This window comes from Cynara cardunculus (genome assembly GCF_001531365.2).
Source record: "Cynara cardunculus var. scolymus isolate 2C chromosome LG 8, CcrdV1, whole genome shotgun sequence".
Lineage (NCBI taxonomy): Eukaryota > Viridiplantae > Streptophyta > Magnoliopsida > Asterales > Asteraceae > Cynara > Cynara cardunculus.
In genome coordinates this window covers 20,953,922-20,965,380 of record NC_037535.1, presented here as the reverse complement: position 1 = coordinate 20,965,380, position 11,459 = coordinate 20,953,922, and the positions used below count along the sequence as shown (strand labels likewise).

The 11,459-nt window shown below is 35.8% G+C and overlaps 2 protein-coding genes across 3 annotated transcripts; one reads left to right on the top strand and one right to left on the bottom strand.

Moving 5' to 3' along the window:
- The first annotated feature begins 1,307 nt into the window (after positions 1–1,307).
- LOC112516754 (putative ribosome biogenesis protein slx9-like) lies at positions 1,308–4,476 on the top strand. 2 transcript variants are annotated; one of them, XM_025123969.1, is made up of 5 exons: positions 1,308–1,404; positions 1,506–1,564; positions 2,878–2,924; positions 3,740–3,879; positions 3,962–4,476. In XM_025123969.1, exons 1-5 carry the CDS (start codon positions 1,385–1,387, stop codon positions 4,173–4,175), a joined length of 480 nt encoding a protein of 159 aa, XP_024979737.1. In that variant the 5' UTR covers positions 1,308–1,384; the 3' UTR covers positions 4,176–4,476. The 2 variants fall into 2 exon arrangements, with proteins under 2 accessions (XP_024979737.1, XP_024979736.1); XM_025123968.1 differs by having other exon boundaries at positions 3,737–3,879.
- Positions 4,477–7,234: 2,758 nt separating this feature from the next.
- LOC112517195 (D-3-phosphoglycerate dehydrogenase 1, chloroplastic-like) lies at positions 7,235–11,090 on the bottom strand. Its single transcript, XM_025124553.1, has 5 exons — positions 10,507–11,090; positions 9,250–9,626; positions 8,979–9,089; positions 8,805–8,900; positions 7,235–8,079 (listed from the first exon to the last, which is right to left on the bottom strand). The coding sequence occupies exons 1-5, from the start codon at positions 11,039–11,041 to the stop codon at positions 7,408–7,410; spliced, it is 1,791 nt and encodes a 596-aa protein (XP_024980321.1). The 5' UTR covers positions 11,042–11,090; the 3' UTR covers positions 7,235–7,407.
- Positions 11,091–11,459: the final 369 nt, after the last annotated feature.

Sequence of the window (11,459 nt, the reverse complement as noted above, 5' to 3'; positions counted from 1 at the left end):
TAATTATATTTTAGATTTTTTATATTTTAAAATAAGATGTTTATTCTGTATTTGATTATGTTTATCCGTAATTAGTTATATGAAAACATCGAGCTTTAATAAGTTGTACTTTTGCATAATTTGCTTGTAATCTTGAATTTTAAGTAAACATTGGTTTTAATGGTTTTGAGAAAGTGATAATGTTTTTATTTTTGAATAAAATATAAATTTAAAAATATCTTAAATTTTTGAAAAAAAGATATCGATATTAGTATTAAATTAATTTTTTAAAGGTTTTTGTGTTTTGGTGTAATTTTTTTAATTAAATTTTTTTAATTATAATTTAGTAAGAAAGAAATTTAATTTAGGTTTAATAATATAATTTTTTATAAAGATAATAACTAAATATTCTGTTAGTTATCAATGATTATCCTAATTATATTTTTTATATTTAAAATGAGATGTTTATCCAATATTTGATTATGTTTATCTRCAGTTAGTAAGACGAATTCAAATATGGAGCTTTAATAAGTTGTACGTATGCACAATTTACTTGTAATCTTACATTTTTAAGTAATATGGATCAATAAACAGTACTTTGTATATAAAAAATCGTTTTCAAATGTTTTATAATATAGTATAGATTATAAAGCATTTGACAAAAACTCTTAAAAACGATTTTTTATGCACGAAGTACTGTTTATTGATCCATATTACTTAAAAATTTAAGATTACAAGTAAATTGTGCATAAGTACAACTTATTAAAGCTCAATGTTTGAATTCGTGTAACTAACTGCAGATAAACATAATCAAATATTAGATAAACATCTTATTTTAAATATAATTTTTTAAAATATAATTAGGATAATTATTGAGTTCTAACAGAATACTTATTATTATCTTTATAAAAAATTATATTATTAAACCTAAATTAAATTTCTTTTTTACTAAACCTAAATTAAATTATAATTAAAAAACTGAATTAAGAAAATTACACCAAAATACAAGAATTTTTAAAAAGATTAATTTGATACTGATATCGATATATATTTTTTCAAAATTTTATGATATTTTCAAATTTATATTTTATTTAAAAATAAAAATATTATCACTTTCTCAAAATCATATAAAACCGCATTACATCAATATAAGAAAAAATAAAACAAAATACTGAAATTAAGTTATGTATCTATGTATTGCAAGATTATCCTTCTGATAGATAAAAAAAGCCACAAGTTGGTTTGGGCTTAAGATTTTAGGCCCATCAAGAGTTAATATGCAACGTAAATGCAACCTATAAAAGGTGGAATAGTCACAAATAGTCCTCAGCCAACGGTGATGTCGTCTTTCTTCTTCAGCGAAATTTAGGGTTTTGCAAAGATATTACAACCAAAATCTTCAGGAATGGGAAAGACGAGTTCGAAGTAAGTGATATTCCTTCATACAAGTTCAATCCGTTATTGAATACTTCGAAACGTTATAGAACTTCTTTCGATTTGTATTTTAAATCTTTTTGTTTCTTCAGAAAGGATGAAACCAAGCATTCTGATCGGAAGTTTGAGAAGAAACTCGAGTTCTATTCCAGTAAGTGTTACTTCTAGTTCGTTCATCCGGTGGGAAAGCCCTTGATAGATAGTTTGCCATTGCAATGGCTGAAAACCAATGTAGTTTTGCTTATAAACAGTGATGTACTTGTAACTTGGCATGTAAAAGTTGTAATATATCATACATACGGAGATCCAAGTTATTGATATAGTATAGGCAATTCCAAATTTTTTTATTAACTGAATATCCAACCGCTATGCTAGCTGATTAATCCCAAGGCGATCACCCGTAGCCCGGAGTCACAACATTTGAACCTCCGTGGTGGATTTTTATTCCTCCTTGAATTCGAACCTAGACCTCCGGACACTTTTGACTTTTGGATCCCAAGCTCAAACCATTCGGGCACCACCCTTGTGGTTGCATGTTAGTACCATTGAAAGTTGTACATAGCCGTGGACTTTGGAATGCCAGCTTCTGGGAAAATGGCAACCGTGATTTACAATCTTGTTTCTTAATTCTCAAGAATCTGGCGACGTTTATATTTCAGTTTTCATGTTTGCAATGTAGTATCTAAAATCTAGCAGGATGTCCTAAAGAGACTAGAGGATAGCTAACTGGTGATCAATCTGTAGTTCAAGGGTTGAAACTAGAACTCAGCGAGAATAGGCAGCTTTAGCATCAAGCACATCATCATACAGACAGTCATCCGTATGAGAGTCTCCCATTTGAATTCCCTGAGCAAGCTCTCCTCTTCCACATTGCTGGAAAGGGCTTAGCCGCCTGAGTCAAAATGATCTATTGCAGCTTGTTAGTGATTTTAACCTGTAATATTTGAGGGTCTTCTTCTGATAGTTGCAGGAAAATTTTAATTTTGGTACACATAAGTATGCAATGATGTTGAACTAGCAATTATGTGGATGAATTCATGAGAAAGACCCCGTTTGTATTTCTTACGAGTGAATTTGACGTATCTTGCACTGTAATGTGCTCTACACATCTTTGTGACTGTTGTCATGTGAAGTTACTACTTCTTAGAAAGGATTGTCTGGTTTTTTGCTTCCTTTGACATTTTTCAGTAGATTCTCTTACCATATTGACCTTATCTTTGTATTGTTGACCCATGTCTAGTTGTTTCTTAACATGTTCCGTTGATGCTGAACATCATACGTTGACTTTGTTTTCTGTTGAACTTGTTTGAATCTGATGTTATGTATAATCAATTATTATTTGATCCAAGCTTGTGTACATGCATTCTTTGTGGTGGAAAGGGTCTGTCTGGAATTTATGCATTGGCTCTCCAAATCTAGACTGTCCATTTTGTCCGCATTTTTACATGAGTTTTTATCTTGCAGAGGTTAAAGAAACTGTTGCTTTAGGTGCTCAAAAGGGGATCAAGAAGGTTAGTTTACCCCCCCCCCCCCCCCCCTTCTGGATTTACATTTACTAATTAATCTTAAAACTGTCACTATAATTCAAGTCATTTACTTGCAATAATTCACTAAAGCGCATTCAGTTGAAAGCTTAATTATTCTTGCTCACTATACTTGGGATTTGAACTATTCAATTGCTAAATTTGTGTAATATCCTGAACTTTATATGCATATTTATAACGAAAGATGCTGAATCAGGCTAGAAGTTTATTTCGACACCACATCCCTTGGTTTCATTAAATTGTTGTTTATGTAAAATAATCAATAAAATAGATTAAGATATAGGTGGAACTTTCTGGTGTTTTCTAGATCTAAGAATTGAAGCAAGTCTTGTATGTAGTTTGGTTTTGTATGCTTTCATCAAGCACGCGAATACATGTGTATGTCTATGGCTGTCATAGGAAAAATTCCTTTATCTTAGCTAAGGCTCGATAAAGAAGTTTTGAGTGAATTTTTTCTTTGCTCATCAAAATATCGTCACTTGAAGCTAAACCCTGCTGACAAATCCATGACTAACTAGGTGCTAGTTTCCACTAAACCACCATACTTGCTTGGTATGCTGAGCAAGAATGGTGACAGAATGGCATTTTTTGGTTTTAAATCGACAGTTTTTTCCTCCCCACTATTTTGTATGATTTCTGCATTATACAGCCTTCTATATATCATTTGGTTCTTGGCATACCATGTTGTAGCAACTTCCGTTAAGCAATGTGCATTCCTATTTAAGAGAGTAATTGATTTTTAGCATTTGAGGTGCTAAAGAGTCCTTATTATGTACCAGAAGAAGAAACTTAGAAGCAGACAAAAGAAATTGAAAGCATACAATCTCACTTCACTGGCAGAATTCCTACCTGACATAGAGCCTTCCAAGCAACCAACTCCCGCTGATTTCAAAGTGACGACTAAATCAAAGCAAAAACTTGTGTAAGTTCGTCAATTTCTTTTTAGAACTCTTAAGCTTTATAAGTCCATGTGCATTTTCGTAATGAATTTATTCTTCCATCAGAATGAAAGAGACAAACCAATTGAAAACAGTGCTTAATGATCCTGAATTCAAAGCCGATCCATTGGCAGCCTTACACCAACATTTACAAAGCACGCAGCCGGTTCCTGATGAGAAACCAGCTCGAAAGAAGGAAACTGGAAAGAAAGGACGGAAGAAGAAGAAGAAGAAGAAAGGGTCTAAAACTCCAACAGAAACTCAATCTATGGAAGAATGATGCACAAGACAGGTTATTCTTTCCCCATTTTTGTTGGTTTTCAGGTTGCTTTTTGCAATATGATTCATGGGTTGCTAGATGTTATGCAAGTAGACATTGAATTCTATAAAGCATATCTGTTTCAATGTCGAGTAAATATTTGGGAAAAAGTTGAGCAAATTGTAGTCCGGTTTTTGTTGCTTCATATGTTTTAGAAACGTATTGGGTAGTGATTGGTATAAGCACGAGTTATGTCACATATACGAGACTATATAACAAGATCACAGACACCTTCAAGGTGCCAAAGTGCCTAATCGCGATCTTTGTACGTGCTTAAAAGACTACCAAACCAACTAGCTCTTAAATATTGTATGATTTGGACTTTATGGGTGCGTTTGTGTTGTAAGAAATTGCGGGTCTAAGTTTTTAGAATAAACCTCTCTTCTTTTGGGTTTGTTTGGATAAAAAGTTGATTACTTCCAAACTTGAAATTACTTGTTTCTTGTTGCTTTTCTTTTGTTCTTTTTGTACCAAACCCTTTGGTACCATTTTTACCAACATTTTGATACAGAGAACTCAAGTTTTCATGAAGTAATGAGTTACATTTTCTCATTTAAAGTTTATGTTTCTAAAACATAAAACACAACAACTTTGAACACTGATTTGGACCATGGAAACGTAAGATCTGGGACATAAAATTACTGGGGTTCGATAGAGCTCTTAAAAAAAGAAAGCTAACCATGTACTAAACTCGAAGATTGGTTTAAAAAGTCACCTCCAAAAGAGGAAAAACTAAGGTTTTTGACTATGAACTTTGAGTTCCTATCTCTCTTTCAAAACTCAGTAAAAATACGAGTGGTTTGAATCCAAATGACCCATAGCTGATGCTCTTCATTTATAAACAAAAGTTTTTGATGTATTAGGGGTCGTTTACCAAACGCTTATCCGGGTAAGCGCTTACCAAGTCACATTAACTTACCGGGTGAATATGGTAAGGACCAAAAATCTTATCCGGTAAGAGCAAGACAAGGATCAATTGTCTTACCCGGTAAGTGAGGATGATGACTCTTACCACGGTTAGCGCTTACCGAGTAAATTGTTGCATATATGCCGTTTTTGTTGATTAAAATCTTATCCGGTAAGTAAGTGATAGTGTTGAATTTTACTGGTAAATGCTTACCGGATAAGTGTTGGGTAAACGGCTCCTTAGTTGAAAATTTTAGCCAATTGGATGTTTTCTAAGACCAACTATCGAAAAGTCACCATAAAGAATTATATTTCAAATAGTGTTGTCGTTTTGGCTAAACAGATCCTCTGTGTTTCAGAACTTTGCATTCGGCCCCGTGTACAATTTGCCCCCTCCTTACATAACGTTTTAACATTTTTGGTCAAGTGAATATAAACCCTCATGTTCACTTATTACTTTTGTAAAATGGCAGAATTGGCCCCTCTTGAGCATTTCCTTTACATTTTTGATCAATAAGATAAAACCCAATTTTATTTTATTTTTCCTTGTCTTTTTATAATTATTTATTTACCCTATTTTTGGGTGTCACGCTGGTTTATTGAGCCACACAATTGCAAAAACAGATAGTTCTCTCCGCAACAAGAAGCATCTATAAAAACTGTAGAACGTATGTTTGGTGTTCTCTAATCGCATTTTCACAATTGTAGGAGGACCGACTCTTTTTTGGAAGAAAAAAAAAAGACGTGCTATATGACTTAGTGGTTACATATAATACTTTAAAACACGTGATAATCGAGGATGAACGTGATCTCGACGCACCGACTGAAATAACATAAGAAGTGCCATTAATAGAGGTTAAGATACCGATTGATGATAATAGTCAATTTCAACAATTTCTTACAATTTATAAACAAATCAAATATAAAGCTCAATTTGCAATTCCTTTCGTTTTTTGTTTTTCAATTTGCACTCCCTGCTGATTTCTAATCAGCGTCAGTCATCATGTTTCCACTCCCCCTTTTTTCTAGAAAGAAAACAAACAAAACATAAAATGATTTTTGTTTCAATATATAAATACTAATTGAATCTGGGTGTTCCTATTTCACCTGAACAACAACATGAGTCACCGGAGGATGGTTTGGGATGGGGTGGTTTTGGAAATGAAGGGAAACCAAAGTACTAAAAAGTGAAGTCGGAAAACATTGGATTTTTATGAAGTTACCTATGAAAAATACATTGGTGGCAACATAGATCTCTTCAAAAGAAAATCATATACAAGTAGAATTTTTGAAAGACTTCATTTCGCTGTCCAAAAACAAAAACAAGATCATGCCATCAATCTCACTCTTTTTTATTATCGTTTTTGTTTTTCAATTTTCCATCTTTTTTTATATGTCTATATATGCTCCATTAAATTGTTGTAAAAGAGGGAGAAATAAAAGAAAAAATATATCAAAAGTGGGAGATTGATGGCAAGGGACCAATGACGGCAATGGACAATATAGAGAACAAACAGCGATGGCGTGCCCTGAAGTGGGTTTTTCATCCAAAAAAAAATTTAAGGACTTGATCATTCAAAATGAGAAAATTTAATGATTTTTCATTCAAAAAAATAATAATTAAAGAACTTAATCATTCAAAATAGTGAAGTTCTTTGAATTTTTTGAACTTTTCGCTTTATTTATATGTTTGAGGTGTAACCATATTAATTATAGTTTAAAATGATTTTTTACTATTTATCTATTACCCGTTTCGTTATCTCCTAGTTTAATGGGTCGGGTATGGATATAGATAATTACCCGTTTTATTAACTGTTATTTTAAAATGAATTAGATAATGGTATAACATTTATCCTACCCATACCCTACCTGTTATCAGACCTCTCTAAAATCTTACCTGATAAAAGACACAAGAATGATCAAGAATTTTACCTGGTAAGTGAGGTAGAAGACAATTTCCTAGTTAGGGCTTACCGGGTAAAAAACATCTTACCAACAATCTGTTTTGAAAACCGAGAATGTTATCCAATAAGATAAGTGATAGATAATAATTTGGTGATAAGTATTTAAGTGGACCATTGTTCAGTGTTGAAGATGGGCAATATGCCATATAACAAAACTGAAAAGCATCCAAGAAATCTTTTATGACTCAGAAGCAATAGATTTCATAAAAAAAAAGAAGCAGCAGCAAAGGAATTTAACACAAACTCAAATGCAGGATTTGACACCAGAAAAAATCCCAAATCCTAAATCCGACAACATTAATCTCACAAAACTTGCCTTTCTTCTACAAGGCTAGAAAAACAAACTCCTCAATTGCTGGGATATCCCCAATCCTCTTTAAAGCCGACTTGCTCGGTTGCTCATCCACCCCAATCGCCATCACCGCTTGCTTTCTTGGTGCGATCCTTCCAACGCTCATAAAGCTCACGTTCACGTTCTCTTCTCCCAATATGCTTCCCACCGTTCCAATCATACCCGGCTGATCAACCTGCCTGCAAAGTATGATATTGCCTTCCAGGCTCACATCCACTTCAAATGCTCCTACTTTGGTCAAATGTGGAACTCCGTCTTTCACCTTGCCTTCCACTGTGATGTCACCCGACTCGGAGATGGCACTCGCAAATTTTGACTCCACATTCGCGATCTGGACCTGGATGGACTCGAGAGGGCTTTCAGGTGACCCGTCTAGGATCACTCGTTCTTCACTGATGCGAACTCCTCTTTGTTTGGCGGTGAAATCTGCGTTCACCAAGTTGACAAAGACGCTAGAGATGGGCTCGATCAGACCTTTGGTGACCATGGCACGGAGCAGTCTTGTGTCCAGGTCATCCGGAGCTCTGGCGGAAGCGTAAGTCACCTTCACGGATTTCACTCCGCTTCCACCTGCAACTAGTTGTACAGCCAACCTCCCGAGTTTTTCAGAAAGTGTAACGTAAGGCTTAAGCTCTGCAAGGACCTGCAATAAAATTCATACATACAGTATGAGAATCCATTTTCTATGATAACACTAAACATCCGTTTTTTGTATCTGGTGCTTGGTTGAACACACTCTCTCACCTGTAGCCTGCTCTCATTTCTTTTTTACAAGGTGGGGGTGTTCACAGAAACAACCTATCTACCTCTTGGGTAGAAAAGGTTCGCATATATCTTACCCCTCAGGCCGGTGCAGATTTAGTCATGGGCTAGTGGGTGCCCACTCTACCGTCCCAATCCAAGAAAAAAAAATTAAAAACCTTAAAGGGGGAACAAGCTTTAATTTGATGTGTGCTCCCTTAGTTAACTAAAAAAGTGGTTGCAACCTACGGGTAGTGCCATGCGGCATTGCAGGTTGCAAATTCATATATTTGGATCTTTTTATAGTCTTTTGGTAACAGCAGGCAAAAAAATGAAACCCCCACTTGGGTGTTGCAAAAAGAACACGAGTATGTCATATTTAATTAATCACTACCATTTATGATTAATTTCTGTTCTATTTTATAGTATGTTCCGCTCGAGAAATTTTCTGCCTATGCCTTAGCCTCGTACCGTACCTCGGTGTGGGATTTACCGGGTTTGTTTGGTTTTCAAGTACATTATTTCAAGATGTGTATTTCCATTCCAAATGTACTTGGTGAACAGTGTGCAGCAGTTGTTACTTGCTAAGAAACTTAGAAGAGATTAGCAATTAAGTGCAGGTAGTACCTCAGCAGGAACCATGGGAGCATTGACTGCAGTAGCAGCAAGTTCACCTCTCAAGGCTCCAACAACAGCTTCAGCGATTTCAATGGCCACTCCTTCCTGCATAAGGCGTGAATATTAAACGCTGATGATATAAAATCCAAACAAACACCAAAAAGTTTCCAATCATTCACAAACCTGAGCTTCCATTGTGCTGGCACCAAGATGAGGAGTAACAGTTACATTCTCATGCTGTATCAACTTGCTATCCTTTGGTGGTGGCTCAACAGTGAAAACATCAAGTGCCGCCTGCAAGTATAGTTCAGTACATATGAGATATGGTGAACAGATAATAAAGATTTGTTGGAGTCCCACATCGGGTAGACTTGGACCATTTCTCAAGAGTAGTCTAATGGGGTTTCATCATATTCTCGCAAGGATTGCAAAATAAACACAGAAATACAAATACCTGTGCTACGATGCCAGCATCTAGTGCCCTGACTAATGCATCTTCATCTATCACTCCTCCACGAGCAACATTGACTATTCTAACTCCTTTTTTCATCTTTGCAAAGTTCTCATCGTTCAAAATTTTTGATGTAGCAGGAGTGAGGGGCATGTGAAGTGACAGGAAGTCTGCTGTTGCAATGGCTTCATCAAAACTCACCAAGTCGACTCCTATGGCATGAGCACGGTCAGCTGGAGCATAAGGGTCATGTGCGATTACGTGCATACCAAGGCCCTTAGCGCGTCTGGCAACTTCTGTTCCAACCTTCCCAAAACCCATCACTGCAAGAGTCTTGCCAACAAGTGATACACCCACATATTTGTTCCTCTGCCACTTCCCTGCATCGATCACATTCTCATGAACTTGTACAATGAAATCCACAACATAACACAACAAGAACAACCTTCCTTTACATGAAAAAGAAATTACAGTGTAGCATTAGGTAAAAAGCCTATTAGATGTGTAAGCGGTATAATCATCTCCCACTTCTTACAACCATTTCAAGAATCCCATTTCCATTAATTCCCTTATCATGTAAACAGGACCCCGAATACTGAAATGATTATTAGAAGAATATGGCCTACAGATCGAGCAATTGGTTTTTACGAACACAGAATAGACTCCAAACAACAACAAAAAATCAACAGCCTTTTTGAACTAGAAGAAAATAACATTTTGATCGTAACGAGTATTCTGACATCAAGATTACATAGGTAACTTGGCCTCACATAAAGCAAAAAACATAATTCTTATAGTCAACAAAAGCCAACGTTTTTCAGCAGGTTAAAATATGCAGGTAACCAAAAGGACTACATCCTAACCAAAGCTCCACCTTTATACCAACAAGATCAGAACACAAAAAGTTCACATTTTCATCAATCAAGATCAAAAGTGAAAGAATTTCCCAACAAGATCAATAAGGACAAAAGAAGAGTAAAAAAAATTCATGCAAGTTACAAGCTATTCTAAAATGCCAAGACATGAAATTTATCATGTTTCATCAATTTTTAAAATATAATTTGTAAATCTTCATCGATCTAGAAATAGAACTGTACTTTATATCTACCTAAACCATAATTAAACGGAAGTTGGAAGCTAGATCTAGATCAGGAGCAACAAGACCTCATGCAAGGCAGCTATTCGACGAAATGTCAGACAGAGTTATCACCTAATCAATCAACAAGAAAATTTCAAATGGCAAAAGGATATAGTACAAACCAGCTTTAATTGACGCATCGGCTTGAGCAACATTCCTGGCCATAGCAGTAAGAAGCGCGATCCCATGCTCAGCAGCGGCAACAGTATTAGCCGTCGGTGCATTAACAACAAGGCACCCATGCTCCGTCGCCGCTCCCAGATCCACGTTGTCAATACCAACGCCGGCTCGTCCAACAACTTTAAGCCGACCACCGGACGATTCAAACACCTCGCGGCTCACTTTAGTACCACTCCTTACAATCAAGGCATCACAAAGCGAGATCTTGGTGCAGAGCTCCTCAGGACTCAAGTTATACGAACAATCAACATTAGCATAGTCTTTCAAAAGATCAAGCCCGGCTTCCCCTAATTTCTCAGCCACAAGGACGGTAGGTTTGGCGTCCATCGAGAGAACGATGAACACCTGAGACGCACGGCGGCGTTGGTGGCGCGGGAGTGACACCGAGACAGGGAATTTCCATGAGAGGGAAGATAGAGAGGTCAACTTGAGGGGTGATCGAGACGAAATGAGGCTAGATGAAGCTGAAGCCGCCATTGTTACGGTGGTGCTCTTGTTGAATCCCTTTTGTCACCCTTTTTTCTGTGTGTGACTGTGTCTTTCTCTAATGTACGCCGTTACAAAGACGCAGAATGCCCACTATTTATAGCGGCTTATTTGTAATATGATTTTAGAATGTGGGTTCACGCTCCCATCGGCGCGTGGCTCAGGTATTTACCAAAAATCAACGATTTTTTGGAAATTTATTTAAATATCCATGTTTCATGATGGGTTTTACCTGGTACATTTTTCCTTTAAATTTATCAAAATAAATTGCAAACTTAACTAAAATATCAAAAAAATACACTTTTTACCCTTGTTCGTAATTGTTTTTACATTTTTCACCCAGTCCTGCAAAAAACATTACATTTGTTATCCAGAGTTAAGTAGAAAAACATTTTACTAAGCAGATTAG